The sequence below is a fragment of the Delphinapterus leucas genome, chromosome 14 (assembly GCF_059928025.1).
Source record: "Delphinapterus leucas isolate spDelLeu-1000000601 "Yukka" chromosome 14, BTC_Dleu_Yukka2, whole genome shotgun sequence".
Lineage (NCBI taxonomy): Eukaryota > Metazoa > Chordata > Mammalia > Artiodactyla > Monodontidae > Delphinapterus > Delphinapterus leucas.
In genome coordinates this window covers 28,487,626-28,503,508 of record NC_143142.1, presented here as the reverse complement: position 1 = coordinate 28,503,508, position 15,883 = coordinate 28,487,626, and the positions used below count along the sequence as shown (strand labels likewise).

The 15,883-nt window shown below is 53.8% G+C and overlaps 1 protein-coding gene across 1 annotated transcript; it reads left to right on the top strand.

Annotated features, from left to right (window-relative positions):
• Positions 1-3,496: 3,496 nt before the first annotated feature.
• On the top strand, positions 3,497-14,206 carry TUBB6 (tubulin beta 6 class V). The gene is made up of 4 exons (XM_022551401.2): positions 3,497-3,799; positions 4,087-4,195; positions 5,712-5,822; positions 12,475-14,206. Exons 1-4 carry the CDS (start codon positions 3,563-3,565, stop codon positions 13,536-13,538), a joined length of 1,521 nt encoding a protein of 506 aa, XP_022407109.2. The 5' UTR covers positions 3,497-3,562; the 3' UTR covers positions 13,539-14,206.
• The last annotated feature ends 1,677 nt before the right edge of the window (positions 14,207-15,883 follow it).

The following is a 15,883-nucleotide window of genomic DNA, read 5'->3' as shown; positions in this document are numbered from 1 at the left end:
GGTCTCATTTTTCAGTGGAATAACTGAAATGCATGAGGCAGAGGGCAGCTCATCAGGCAGAGGGCCGAATGGTCTAACCCGCACACCACCCCAAGCATTAGGTGCTCTGTGACCCTGTGTTACAGGGTCTGGGTCTCTGGCCCGGCTGTGATCACGTGAGGGATGCAGTCAGGCCCTGACCTCCGGGGGCCTCGCACTGGGCAGGGCCGCAGCCCCTGGGCCTCTGGAATAAGTGTTCCTCTCACATCCACTTGGCCTGAGAGCCTGGTGTTCTGGTTGGTCAAATATTTGTTTAAATACTATATATGAAATACGACTTTTCCAAAGAATTAGAACCCAAGAAAATTTACTTTCCTAGACAGCACGACGGGGGCCAGTATATAATAGGTCTGCAGGTTCCACTCATAACCAGGACCCTCAGGTGGACCCACCAGCCACATTCAGGCTCCACGGACACGGGCCCAGGGCCCACTCGCTAGATGAGCAGGACCTGAGCTCCCCTTTGCAGAACTTCCAGGGAGGGAGCTTTGACAGCTTCAAAATGGCTTTGTTGAAGGTGCAGATGGTGGAAAAGCCCAAGAGTCAGCTCAGAGCCTCGGCACTCGGCACTCGGTGGCCCCTTCCCGCTCGTCCCAGGAATCGACACCCCACCCCCCCGGCCCCGCTCCATGGCACCGCCCAGCCTCCACTCCCGGTCCCAGCACCAGCCCCTGCCTGACAGAGCACGGGTGGACAGCCACTCCCATCCCAAGCACCGTCCTTTGTCCACCAAGAGTCACATCACATAGAAGCACAATGGTCCCATGTCATTACACTTGTCAAAACCTAGGGTTTTAGCTGCAAATAAGGCCACAGGTGGCTATCACCAGCCTGGTCCCAGAGCTTGACCTGGTCCCTTGGGGTCTTTCTCCAGGGGCTCCTCAGGATTTGCAGAGGACAGGATGGAACCTACCTCCCCATCATCATGACTTTCAGACACGGGCAGGGAGCAGTGAGATCTGTCCCCGGGGTTGGGGGGCTTTTTCCCACCTATATCCAGACCTGGGCAGTGGCCCCAGGTCCTTACCCCGCGTGGTGACCATGGAGGAAACAGGGCAGGGCGAGGAGCTGTGGGAGGTGGAAAGCGAGCAGACAGGAGGTGAGGACCCAGAACTCTGTCCAGACGGGGCCCTGGGTGGTGCCCCTCCCACTTGGGGCCACCGGGACCTCAGGACTCCCTGCCCAGACATCCCTGAGCTTGCTTCAGGGCCCCCTCCTCCCACTAGTGACTGTGACACGGAATGTGGCCCAGGGATGGCCATAGTTGGGGGGGGAGAAGAGATGGACCGAGGGCTGGTGTGCACAGGAGATGCTTCCCGCGTGGGACGCGGGAATGGTTTCCGCAAGCCTGATTTGTAGCTGCTGTGTCTTTAGCCTACCTGTGCCCTTGCTTGGGCCCCGTCCATGTTAGGAGCAGGGGACCCTTTCACTCCCACCTGCCTTAGCGGCAGTGACACCTAAACTTGGAGGGGTGGCGTGCAGATTCTGTACAAAAGCGTCTAGCACTGAGTCCTCGTCACCTCCCCCTCCCCCCTCATGGTGCAGGGGGCAGGCTGTGCCGCTGGTCAGCAGGGAGAGTCCATCAGAAACTCCAGTAAATCAGCCTCCCCCCCATCAAATCCAGGTGTCCCTGAGGCCATGCCGACACCTATTCTCTGGCTCCAGTGAACACCTTGGACTCAAATTCCACCCAAGGACTAGCTTTGGTGAGGTGGCCATTTCAACAAAGCACTGAAGCTGCTGACGTGGGCACTTCTCTTTACTCAGGGGCTTGATTCCACAGGGACTGAGTGACCAGGCTCTTCCAGGAACCACAGGCCCTCCCTCCACTCCCTGCACCAGACTCAGCACCAGCACACAGATAAAGGGAACATTTCTTTGGAGTCAATAATTAAATTGAGCGATGGCAACATGCAGGCTAAGCAAGGGTGCTTGCTGGGTTGTCTCGGGTCCTGACTGGGGGCATGGGCAGGGCTGTGCCCCGTAACCTGCTTCCCCAGGTGCCCTGTGTGTAAAGAGAGGTATGGGAACCTACAGAAAGGCAGAGAAGCAGCATTGCAGGGGAGGGTGAGGGGGACAGGGCAGGGATCTGAAGGTTAAAGAAACTGACCCCTGAAATTGGGAACGTTTGAAAAACTCCAGAAGAAAACATTTTAAGTTCTCCACTTCTTTCAAACCACACACACACACACACACACACACACACACACACACGCGCGGCACACAGGAGGCATTTGTGGCACAGAAATAACTGTGAGTCCCGCCTGGCCAGCTGGGCTGCCCACAGGAGTGGCCTGGAGAATCCTGGGTGTCAGGTGGAGCCGTGCCCCTGGGAGGCTGGCAGCGGGGGCCCAGGCTGCTGGGGTGACATCCCCTGGGGGTTGAGGACCACCGAGAAGGTAGGGTGGGGGACCCAGAACCCTGATGCCAGCAGCTAAGGAGTGAAGACTGTTTACCTGCTGGAGGGGCTGTGGGCAAACACTGGGGAAGGGGAGGGCGGGGGTTCAGAAAGGTTAGGCTGCACCTTGTAAAAGGAACAGGAAACCAAGCTTTGCACAGCAGAACCCCCGACTTTCCGTGGCCCCAGCGGAGAGAGAAGACACATGAGCTCCGTAAGATTGAAGTTTCCTCCCTCCTCCAGCTTCGCACGTATTCACACGCAGGAGGTCCGCGTCCACACCCCCTCCCAACAGCAAGGGAGGCCCCGACCCAGCGATGGGGAAAGTGAGGGAACCAGGCGGAGAGCCCAGACCCCTGCCCCTTCCAGGGCCGACAAAGAGCCTTTCCTCCCAGATTCCGGATGGAGAGGCTGCGTAAACTGTGCAGGGCGTGTGTGTGTGTGTGTGTGTGTGTGTGTGTGTGTGTTCGTTTTCAGGTCCAGCCATGTGTTCACTTTAATCAAACTCCATCACAAACTGTTCCAAGTGCTCAGTACCGAAGGGCACCGGTATTTCGAGACGGAGATACAGTAGGGCGGAGACGTAAGAACCCGTGCCGGAGCCTGAGTCGGGGGGCGGGGGTCAGAGTCGCCCCGAAAAACTCCACTCCCGTGTCCCACAGACCTCTACACGCTGGGTTTGAACCCGTGGCGGGCGGGGACCATGTGCACCCCTAGGCCCGCGGTCCGGGAACCCGCGAGGGCTCTCCGGTTTCCCTCCGCGCGGGGCAGCGAAGGGGTGGGGGGCGAACTTGTCCTTCCCGTCCGCCGCCCGCCCGCTGCGTCTCCGCCCCGACCCACTCGGGTGGGCGCCCCAAGGACCGGCTCTTTCCCGGACCGACCCCCCAGCAGGGGTCCCTCCACTGTCCCCGGTCTGTTCTCCCTTCCGGGACCGCGCAGGGTCGAGGCGGCCCGGGAAGAACGGTCCCTGGGTGGGGAGCCCAGGGCGCGCTGCCTACGGTGAGGAGCGGAGGGAGGCGCACAGACCGCTGGGGGCCCGGGGTGGGGGCAGCGGGAAGGCGCAAGGACCGCGGGGGCGAGGGGGTGTGAGGCGGAAGCTGGGAAGACCCGGCCTGGCCCGGGGAGATGGGGGAGGGCGCACGGGGGGCGGGGGCGGAGGGGGCGCGGCCGGGGGGGCGGGCCCGGCCATTGGCCAGGGCGCCTGGGGGAGGGTCGGGGAGGGGCGGCTTGCGCCGAGTCCAGGGCGCCGAGCTGCTGGGCCCGCAGTCGCCGCGCTGTCCGAGCAGCGAGCGCCGAGCTCGCGCCATGAGGGAGATCGTGCACATCCAAGCGGGCCAGTGCGGGAACCAGATCGGCACCAAGGTGGGCGCGGGCCGGGCCGGGCTCCCTGCGGGTGGGCGGCCCGCCCCTCCCTAATCCCTCGGGCCGGGGCAGCGCGGGAGGACCGGCGCGGCCGAGGGGGACGTCACCGCGGGACCCGGCCCCGCTCCCCGTCCCCGCGGCCCCGGAGCGCCCGCTGGCAGCTCAGGCGCGCCTGGAATTCTGCGGCCGCTCCCCGCGCGCCGCCCGCCCGCCGGGCCGGCCCTAGGGGAGCCGCGGGTGCCAGGGCCCCGGGCTGACCGTCTGTCCTCCGCCCCGCCCTTTGCAAGTTTTGGGAAGTGATCAGCGACGAACATGGCATCGACCCTGCTGGAGGCTACGTGGGTGACTCGACGCTGCAACTGGAGAGGATCAACGTCTACTACAATGAGTCATCGTGTGAGTGGCGCGGCGCGACCCCGCCCTTCCCCCATCCCCGGCCATCCCTCTCTGGGACCCCGGCATCGCCCTGTGGGACCCCGGCCATGCTCCCCTCCCCAACCCGCGGGGCCGCCCGGCGCGTGGGTGGTTCACTCTGGAAAAATCCTCCCAGCTGTAGCCGGACGCCGGGCTCCTCCCTCGCTCTGGGCGGGAAATCCGACGTCGGTTGATTTCAAACAGCATCTCGTCCTCCCCGGCGGGTCTGAGCTCTTGAAGTGGACCCGCTGCTGCTGTGATATCAGCTTAGTGGGTCATGTCCGGCTCTTATTAAAATTTATTTTATCTTTTAAAATTTTATTTCTTAATGAAAGTTTTTGGCTAAAACTTTGAAAAACACTCCCTCAAATGATTTTTCTGGCCGTTTGCAGACCTCCAAAAAGACTTTACATCCACTGGAAGCTGCAACTACAGACAGAGAGTGTCATTATCTGGTGGAGTTTAGTAAAAATTCCAGGTTGTGGTTTATCCAAGTTTGAGAATAGTATCACCCTTGTCCTGGGTAGCTACATCTATATGGTGGTTACATTATACTTTATTTTTGTAACAACGTTTATTATAAAAGTGATACATGCCCTTCACAAGACAACACAAAACTAAGACATTGAAAGAACACCCAGGAAGTGACAGGAGCTGCCCTTCCATATGCATGTGTCCCCGGCCCCAGAGATAATCACGCTCCATCTTTGGAGTTACTACTGCTTGTCCACATGAGAGCTGGGAAGAACAGGACACATAAATTACTGGGTTTTAAAAAGGTCTGGAACAGCAGGACATGGATGGTGAGATTCCTGGATGGAACTGAGAAGAGGGCAATATACATGGCACTTGCTGGTCACCCTCAGGCCTAGCCTGGTGACATTCTTTCTTCAGCCTGGGTGTGTGCGTAGCAGGATGGGTTGTAGAGCAGTTCCCAATGCAGTCCTAGTGACCCCACCCTCATGGGGACAGTTTCTTGCCCAGTTGGTGTGAGCATGTGCTTACAGATGAAACGGCACACGGCCACACTTGTCCATAAATGAGACAGTCTCCCGGGAAACAGCCGTGGACGCACCTGGAACAGGTGCTCAGACTCGCTCGTGGGTTCACGTGCGTGTGAGGGAGGGAGGTGCCAAAGTGTCCCAGCAGCTCTGCCACTCGCTGCAGCAAGTACGATTTCCATGGAGCTAAAAAGTAGAACTGCCCACGGGTGAGAACTGGAAAATACAGGTGGCAGGAGGTCGGAAGACCTCGTTTCTCATCCTGCCTTTTCCAGGAACTTCCTGTGCCCTGTGCCGGGCTGGCTTCCTCATCCGGACAAGTCCACGGTGGACTGTGTTCTCTGGGGCTCCCCTCCCCCAGGGCTGAGATTCTGTGACTCTAAGAAAGCCCGCTCTGTACATCTCAGGCGGCTGTGCTGGTGGGACTTGCTCCCGGGAAGTCCATTGCCTTAGGAACCAGAGACTGACCCTTGTGGGTGGGCTCTGTTCTCTTCCAGCTCAGAAGTATGTGCCCAGGGCCGCCCTGGTGGACTTGGAGCCGGGCACCATGGACAGTGTGCGGTCTGGGCCTTTCGGGCAGCTCTTCCGGCCTGACAACTTCATCTTCGGTAGGTTCTGTCTTTCCTGCTTTCTTCTTCCTCTTATTTGTTTATTTATTTATTTATTTATTTATTTATTTTTTGCGGTACGCGGGCCTCTCACTGTTGTGGCCTCTCCCTTGGCGGAGCACAGGCTCCGGACGCGCAGGCTCAGCGGCCATGGCTCACGGGCCCAGCCGCTCCACGGCATGTGGGATCTTCCCGGACTGGGGCACGAACCCGTGTCCCCTGCATCGGCAGGCAGACTCTCAACCACTGCGCCACCAGGGAAGCCCCCTCTTTTTTACTTTTTAAACATCCAGCTAATTTGGGTGCAAGATTAAAAACATCACGTGGTGTAGAAAAGCTTAGAATGGAAATCAGCAGTCCCCAGCCCCATCATAGACAGCTTCTTTAAGAAAAGTACCCTCTGGGCTTCCCTGGTGGCGCAGTGGTTGAGAGTCCGCCTGCCGATGCAGGGGACACGGGTTCGTGCCCCGTTCCGGGATGATCCCACATGCCGCTGAGCGGCTGGGCCCGTGAGCCATGGCCGCTGAGCCTGCGCGTCCGGAGCCTGTGCTCCGCAACGGGAGAGGCCACAACAGTGAGAGGCCCGAGTACCGCACAAAAAAAAAAAAAAAAAAAAGAAAAGTACCCTCTTGGGGAAAAGTAACCTTTGATTCTCTAAATGAAATGCTTACTGGTGATAGTTCTTCATTTTGAAAATTTTTAGACATTAACTTATTTTTCCCTCTCATAAATGACTATCCTAATATGGTAATAATTTGTCTTTGGATTTTATGTTGCTCATCTTTTAACTTCAGTGTGTTTATATTTCTTCTTCCATCATCTATAGACAGGTGTTCTGCTTTCTTTCCAAAGGTTGGTGCCATATGAATTTATTAGTTTTATTGGATTTGGGCAAATCTTCCTTCCCCCTTCCTCCACCCAGAAAATGATGGCAGCGCCTGTTCCTCTGCAAACTCCTGAAGAAATTATATAAAATTAAACGAAGTTTAATGTTAGTGTGACCAGCCTCTTTCACCTTGGAGCCATGGTTTTGGGAGTCAAGGTTACTTCAAAGTGTACAAGAGGAGGCAGAATCTTGGAAGATTTTATTGGTACATGAACTGATTCCCTTGTATTAGAATCAGGCAGTGACCTGTTATAAAGGTAGAGCAAGATACCTTCAGCGAGGTACATGTTCACGAAGTTTATGAGTCCTCTTGGTATCATCCCCTTCCCCATCACAATGACAACCTACACAGGCAATGGGACAGGCGAAGCTTCTGATAATTTGTTCAAGCGTTTTTGTCACCTTTGATATTTCAAATAGACCAGGACAAAGGTCTCTGGTGCCCCTTTTATTACATCAAAAAGTCTAAATTACCAGTATTTTTATAGTCTACAAATAGGGACATTTATATTCTTTACCTTTTGCTGAACTAGACTTTACATAATTGTTCTCAAGCAAAGATGCTTCAAGATCCTACCATCCAATATGGTAGCCACTAGCTACATGTGGCTATTTAAATTTAATTGAAGTTAAATACAGTCAGTCTACTTCCTCAGTTGTACTCGACACACCCAGTGCTCAATAGCCAGGTGTGGCTAGTGGCTGCCATATTGGACAGTGCAAAGACACAACAGTCCCATCACTGCAGAAAGTTGTATCAGACAGCAGTACTCACAGCCTTAATAGAGATATTCTACCAAATTAGGGGAACGAAGATGGTACTGATGTGAAACAGCTTTGATAGAAATTTTTAAAAGTTGACACAATTTTTAACTAAGAAAATAACATGTTTGCCATGGGGCATGGAGAGGACCCAGAATGTCTGAACGCACTGTGGTGTGCTGTTAGGCTCAACAATTGTTTTTAAGTCATTCTCCAGTTAATAAAAGAGGCCGAGTTGCCTGTGAATGGAGATGGTTCACCCCATTGCCTTCAGAGTTGGTGAATTAAAAAAAACAGCGTCATTCCATTTTCAGATATAGTTTGAAGTAGTTTAAAAAAAAACACTGACTTGAAGTAAGTGTAATTTTAAAAGTGGAAGTTCTCTGCATTTGAGTTTTAAACATGAATATGCTTTAGAAAACCCCACTTTTTTCTTAACAAACTGCTCGTTGCATAGCAGTCATGCCTATTAGTGGGAGAGAGTTTTGTGGGACAAAGCGAAGCACCAGGAAGGTTGACCTTAGGCCTCTCTGTACGTGTAACTTTCTCTTCCAGATTCAGGGCTGGAGGGGAGTCCGGGAGCACGTAGCCCTAAGCTTTACCCCACACCCCGTGTGAGCTGGAGGTGAACCAGGGGTGGGCTCTGAGGCCCCTGGGATCTGTTGCAGTTTTGTGTTCTACAATCTGGAGCCACTGGTTAATGTCCCAACCTCTATTGCAGAAGATGTTCAACTCCTGACCCCCAAATATTTAACTGGGAACGTCTGTTGCTATGAGACAGTGGCAAAATATTTTCAGAAGCCTCCAGCTTCCTTCTTTTGTCAATGGCCGAGAAAACCTCATGGCTGATCATGCTGTAAACACCGAGGAAGCCAAGTGGATGGTGTGAGCTGGAGGGAGGGGAAGGTCAAGGCCAAGGGGCTTCACTGGCTGTGGCTGCCTGTCGCCCGGTGTCCCTACTGCACTCCGGTCATTGGTTTCCACGCTGTTTAGTGAAATCATTCTTAGTCCCTCGGGCCAGCTGAAGGTGTATCTGCTCTTCACCAAGCTCCAGGCGGGAGGCTGGCCCGGTGCGTGCTGGCTTGGTGGGGAGGTGCGAGAGTCGTGGGGGCCTAGGAAGGATGTGATGGTTTTCCAGCCTCATACGAGAAGGCAGCCAGCCAGGTTTCACCATAAAGGGAGTCTGTGTTCCCGAGCGAGAATGCAGTTACCTGCTGGGGGGGAAACGCCCCAAGGGGCCGTGGCAGGACTCAAGGCTGCCCCTCTGGAGTCTGTCCATCTCTGCCCCCCCGGCTCGATGGCCTCGCTGATGGCACCAGTCCTCTGCTCATAGATATTTAGCTCTTGACCTTTTCACTATTACAAACTGCTCCCTGGTGAGTCTCTGTCCACGTGTCATTCTGCACGTTTTGGGTAGACTCGCTGAGTCAATGGGACCAACCTTGATCCTTGTCGCTGACTTGCCCCCTGTGGAGGCCTGTCCTCCTCATGCCCCCAGTGGCTCCAGTGTGTGTGGGAGGGCCTTGCCCCAGACCCCCGTCAGCACGGTGTTACCAAGCTTTTGAGCTCTGTCAGCTTCGTGGAGGGTAACCGAATCTCCTTATTTAGTTTGCATTTCCCTCATGAGGAGTATGCCATGGGTTTGTTACTTGCACTTCCCTCCCTGCGATCTGTGCTTATATCTTTGCCCTTCTTCCTAAAGGCTGTCGTTGTCCTTATGGATTTGTAGGACTTCTTTAGATGCTTCCCGAAGGGATTCCCTTGGTATAAGATACGAATCACTAATAGTACATCTTAAACTTACTGAAGAATCACAGAATTTCCGTGGTTCTTCTTTTACAGACTTGAACTTTACACCACAGGGCTTAGCACTGATAAATGCTGTGCAAGATCCAAAGACATTTGAGCTAAGACTCCTTCCCCATGTGTGAGGCCGCACCCCGGGATAACTGCAGAATCCGGGGGTGCCCGAGAACAGGCCCTGCCCCCAAGCGCCCAGAGCCTTCCTTCTGCTGTGGTGCTAGGCGGGTCTCCAGGGGCAGCCCCGGCTGTGTCACTGCCACAGCTGTTTCCCCTATCGGTGCACGGGGGTGGTGGTGAATTGTTGCCACCAGTGGGTGTAGACAGAAATCAAGGGAGTGTCTTTGGCGTAACGGGGGAGAGGTCTGCACAGCATGTGCCAGCAGCGCCTTGGCCCCTCTGCTCCTCTTGTTTTCCGAGTCCGCCTGACGCAGCTGAATCCCCTGCCGGCTCCACCTTCAGCAGTGGGACCACCGTGGTCTCTTTTGTTCGATATGTAGGGAAAGTTTGATAAGGGGGCTGATGGATTTATTTTAAAATTTTTTATAATACATGATTCTTTTCAAAACCAAATTTGATATACCCAAACTGAAGAAATACAAGGCCTTTAAATAGCCTTCCTTGCTTCCTCAACAGCTGACCATTTTAGCGGCACCTTACACTGCCTAATTACCAGTTAATGAGAAATGGCAATGCCTTGTCTTTTTAATTTATCTTTAAATCTCTGCATCATTTACTTTGATTTTACTGCTTTTTGTAACTTACCTTACAGTGTGCTCTAGAATTCAGTTCCCAGCGGTTTCTCTAATATTCCTTAAAATGCATATTAACATATTGATTTGAGTTGAACATTAAAGTCAAGTTTTTCTGACAGAAAGTAAGTCCAATCGACAGAATCGCTCTGATAATGAGGGCTGCCTTTGCCAGTTAGGTTACATGGCCAATAGTTTTTACAACCTGAATAAGCTAAATCTGCAACCTAAAAATTTTGACAAAAATATATTTAAAACGTTTCGTTAAAAACCGTATTTGCAAAGTTGTGTTGGAATTATTTCAAAATTTCCAACCCTGTCTAAGTATACGGGACCACACAAAGAGCCTTTCATTGAAAGCATTAGGTAAGTCTTGGTGCAAAAGCCTTTTGGACCAACAGAAGGAAAGTGTGATTGATGCAAGTCAGGTGTTTCCAATTCTGCTTTCCACAAAATTGAGTTTTGGGCTGAAAGATGATTAAAAATACTTTTTTTTCTTTTTGGCTGTGCCACGTGGCATGTGGGATAGCCAGGGAAGTCCCTAAAAATACTTTCTGATGATAGATCACTATTTGATTTTTTTTTTTTTTTTTTGCGTTACGCGGGCCTCTCACTGTTATGGCCTCTCCCGTTGCGGAGCACAGGCTCCGGACGCACAGGCTCAGCGGCCATGGCTCACGGGCCCAGCCGCTCCACGGCATGTGGGATCCTCCTGGACCGGGGCACGAACCCGCGTCTCCTGCATCGGCAGGCGGACTCTCAACCACTGCGCCACCAGGGAAGCACACTATTTGATTTTTGGCATTTAACTCTGAAGATCAAATAATTCAATGACATTGTTAGAATACAACTGATTCCATTTACATATTTATGTGAACAAGACTTCTCAGTATTTATATATGTAAAAACAAAGACAAAGAAATAAAATGGATGCCAAGTACTTCCCCGGTGGTCCAGTGGTTAAGACTCTGCACTTCCACTTCAGGGGGCACAGGTTCAATCCCCGGTCAGGGAAGATCCCACATGTGGTGTGGTGTGGCCAAAAAAAAAAAAAGGATGCCAAACCTTGTATCATTCTGGCAATATCTGATGTTCACACTTGGATAAATGAACTAATTGAAAAGAATACAGTTATTGACATTTTAAACACCTTGTGATCATAGGAATTTTTTTTTAAATCAATTTCAACTTAGGATTTATTCCTGTTTTTTTTTTGTTGTTGTTGTTGTTGTTTTTGGCCACGCCGCGCGGCTTGTGGGATCTTAGTTCCCCGACCAGGGATCAAACCCTGGCTGCGGCAGTGAATCTGCCAAGCCCTAACCACTGGACCGCCAGGGAATTCCCTATTCCTGATTTTTACATGGACTCTGTGGGATACATTTAATAGAATGATGTGTAACATGTTTGTTTTCAAAAGGGAGTATTTATAGTACCTCGGAAATTAAAATATCATTTGCAACTATTTGAATTTGTGAAGACGTTAGATGTCAGCTTAATGTTGGGGTATGTAGTTTTTAAATATTTTCAGGGCTACAGAGCAGTGGTGTCTGAAGAGCACTGCATTACAGGAAATGCGCAGTGTCCAGAAAAGCAAAAACGAAAATAAGTTCCTCCCGGTCCTCTTTGCCAGATCTTTCTAAGTGCATCCATTCAAACAAACACAGGCCTGTGTATACAGCTTGGAAAAAATGCTTTGTCTACTGATGGAGCTTCCATTTTATAACGAAGTGAACTGAAAGTTAGGATTTTAAATTGATCAGCCAACCTTTCAGATTAAAAATTTCTTCCATAGAGTAAAGTAGAAATAAGCATGTTGGGGGAAAAGCACCGTTGTTTAAAACGAACAAAAAACCCAAAACAGACTAACGAGAAGGTCTCTTTCTAGTTACTTGAACTCCTTGGAAAAAATACAAAGAGTTTCACACATGTTAATCTTACCACGACGGACTAGAAGCAATTTGAGGGCAGGAATGACTTCCTGTGCTGGGTGTTTAATTACAGGTGCAAAATAGTGGGTGCTCAGAAACTTTTGCAACCGTAATTCTGGATGATGAACGAGAAGCCCAATTAACATGAGAAAGTATTACTGTTTCGAAAAGGAAGTATTTGTGCGTAGTACAAAATTCAGAGAGCCCAAAGGAGAGGGGAAAGCAATTTGTTTTTTAATGTATACTTTCTGTTCTGTCTTTTACCTTGTGGGAGAATTATCTACTTAAAAACAAGAATGGAATTACCAGGTCAGAACACACGTACATCTTAAAACGCAGATTTTCCTTGTCTGAAGCAGCTGCCTGCCCTCCCACGCTCCTGCAGTGCTGGGGGACCGGGGCCCAACCCTCGCTCTGTTATCTAATCGTTTCCTAACACACTTTAAATGTACTAATGGCCCCGCGCAGCTCCCCCCGCCCCATAGCCCTGTCTGAACCGTGTCCCCTCTCTTGCTTGACTCCAGGACAGACCGGCGCCGGGAACAACTGGGCCAAAGGCCACTACACGGAGGGCGCCGAGCTGGTGGACTCCGTACTGGACGTGGTGCGGAAGGAGTGCGAGCACTGCGACTGCCTGCAGGGCTTCCAGCTGACCCACTCGCTGGGCGGCGGCACCGGGTCCGGGATGGGCACCCTGCTCATCAGCAAGATCCGCGAGGAGTACCCCGACCGCATCATGAACACCTTCAGCGTGATGCCCTCTCCTAAGGTGTCGGACACGGTGGTGGAGCCCTACAACGCCACCCTCTCCGTGCACCAGCTGGTGGAGAACACGGACGAGACCTACTGCATCGACAACGAGGCCCTGTACGACATCTGCTTCCGCACACTGAAACTGACCACGCCCACCTACGGGGACCTCAACCACCTGGTGTCGGCCACTATGAGCGGGGTCACCACCTCCCTGCGCTTCCCTGGCCAGCTCAACGCCGACTTGCGCAAGCTGGCCGTGAACATGGTGCCCTTCCCACGCCTGCACTTCTTCATGCCCGGCTTTGCCCCGCTCACCGCCCGTGGCAGCCAGCAGTACCGGGCGCTGACGGTGCCCGAGCTCACCCAGCAGATGTTCGATGCCAAGAATATGATGGCGGCCTGTGACCCCCGCCACGGCCGCTACCTGACCGTGGCCGCCGTGTTCCGGGGCCCCATGTCCATGAAGGAGGTGGATGAGCAGATGCTGGCCATCCAGAACAAGAACAGCAGCTACTTCGTGGAGTGGATCCCCAACAACGTGAAGGTGGCCGTGTGCGACATCCCGCCGCGCGGCCTGAAGATGGCCGCCACCTTCATCGGCAACAGCACGGCCATCCAGGAGCTGTTCAAGCGCATCTCGGAGCAGTTCTCGGCCATGTTCCGGCGCAAGGCCTTCCTGCACTGGTTCACGGGTGAAGGCATGGACGAGATGGAGTTCACTGAGGCCGAGAGCAACATGAACGACCTGGTGTCCGAGTACCAGCAGTACCAGGATGCCACGGCCGACGAGGGCGAGGAAGCTTTTGAGGACGACGAGGAGGAGGTCAACGAATAGAGGCGCGTCCCTGCCTCGGACGCCGCGGCTCAGAGGTCCTTCCTCCAACCCTGGTGAGTCTCCTGGCCGCTGAGGGGAGCCCTGGTCTGAGTGTGTGGGGACGGGCCCCTCGCAGAGGCAGCGAGACTGTCCTGTCCGTCATCCGGGATGAAGGACATCAGAAGAGTGGGGACTGGCATCCCTACCCAAACATCAGACCAGAGAGGACTTGAAGGAACTCATGGGCCATAAATAAAGGGCTAAATAAATAAACCTCACCTTCTCTTAAGTGTTCAACCATGTCTGGGAATTAGGGGGTTAGAAACCGTGTGTTTCATCCTGTGATGACACCTGGAGCCGCAAGGTGCCGCCTCGTACTGGACGTGCAGCTCTGAACTCGGGAACAACCTGGTCACAATAAACCCTAAGTGCCCCTCTGTCTCTCCAGCCTCTGCTTCCCCGACAGCACCCGCCCCTTCCCGGGGTGCAGCCCTGACAGCCCACTCCACGCAGGGAGGGGCTTCTCTTGCGTTGGAGGCTCTCGGGCAGCCCTGAGAGTCTTTAATTGGTAGCTATGGAAAGCAGCGCATCCCCAAATAAAAGCCCTTGTCCCCATTTGTATGTCCCCAGCACTTACGCCCCCACGAATCTTTCCTGCGTACGGCCCTAGGCTAGTCCACCCAGCCTCCCCTAACAACCTGGCTGAGATTTGGAGGAGCCACAGGATATGACCCTCAGGCTTCCAGCCAAAGCTGGGGACACACAAGCTCAAGGTGGGTGGGGGGCCAGGTGGCGGCTCTGGGAGCTGCTGTGCTTCCTTCTGGGGGTGCAGGACCAGCAGGCAGGCCCCACACAGGGCACAGGATCCCCCACCCCCCCCCCCAACTCACGGTGTCTGCTCCCTAAGACGCCTTTTAGGCTCAGCCTCCATGGGGCGAGCAGGCTCACTTCCCAGGTTCTGGCTTCTTCCCCCTGGAGGGCACTGTGAGCCCAGCTGCTTCAGCCCAGGGAACACAAGCGTGTCACTCCGGGTGGAAGCATTTTAATGCTAGTGCTGGACCCCCTAACCAGCCTCCCCACCCCTCGTGGGTCCCTGAGGAACTGCTGAGCTGAGCCCCTGCCCCACGGTGGCCCTCTGTAATTGTATCCGCTGCGCCTTGGACAAAGTGACCCACAAAACACGCAACATGGCTTGAACCGAGGTGAGATCCTGTTTTTGCAAAAATCTAACCATTTTGTGAGACTACGGTGAAAATCTCTCACCGCCGCCATCTATGCTGGACCCTCACTAGGTCTGACGGACCTTGGAGGAGAGACAAGTGCCCTGAGCGCCGGCTGGAGGCCAAACCCAAGTCAGGCCCCGACACACTCATGCTCCGCGGGTGTAGAGAGGAGCCGCACTGAGGCCACAGCGCCCACTCCGGGCCCCACTGGCCGCCGGCCATGCAGCACCTCATACAAAAGCGCAGGGGAGATGTGGGTCACCACCCGAGTGCCATCAGGCCTGATTCACGACTGGCACCACCCAGGAGGCTCAGCAGGGGTGGCGCACGCTGGTCCCCTCTCTGCAGGGTTGTCCTCCTCATCTAACAGCCTCACTCAACAAGCACCCAGAGCATCCCGTGAGGAAGGGAAGGGAGGCTGTGATCGGTACCCCTGCAGCCCCAGCTCCCGGGATGCTGTGATGCTGTTAGTGCTTCTGTGGCCTGGCGAGCTGGAGTACGGAAGAGCGGTCCCAGGATGGGCGGGGGGGCGGGGGCCACCCGGGCCACCAGCCACCCCATCGGTCCAGTGCTCCTCCAGGACGCCAGCCGGTTCTGTGCCTGAAACCTGACAAGTCACGTCCCACAACACATCTGCGTCAAGAACACACAAGCAAGCTGGAATAACACTAAAGGAGACAGCTAAAAAGTATTAAAAATGCAGAAATATGTGGTGCCTCCAAGTCCAAATAATGGCATTTGAAGACCTACATCTTCTTTGGGCCACCTTCTGGTGAGTTCTGACCTAGGTCTGTGGCACTGTGGACTCTGGCTTTTCTGGAACCACAACAGCACATCACTCCCTTCTAACAGTAACAGTGATCTCGCGGAAGGCGCAAGGCTTCCCAGCCCAGTGGCGGTGCCCTGCAGTCCAGCCTGCCAGCCCACAGTCCAGCGGTGGTTATACATCCGCTGCAGACCCACACGTGGGACCAAGGCCTGGTCGTGGTCGGCTGAGTGAGGATGTGCTGTCACGGGCTCACTGACTCACTTGGGCCAACACACTTCACACCCCGAGTTCATCCTCCAGGATGAACAAATCTAGACTTCCTGAGCATCTTGTGGGAGCTGAAGAGAACCGCAAACCTGAGACCCTAACAGTGA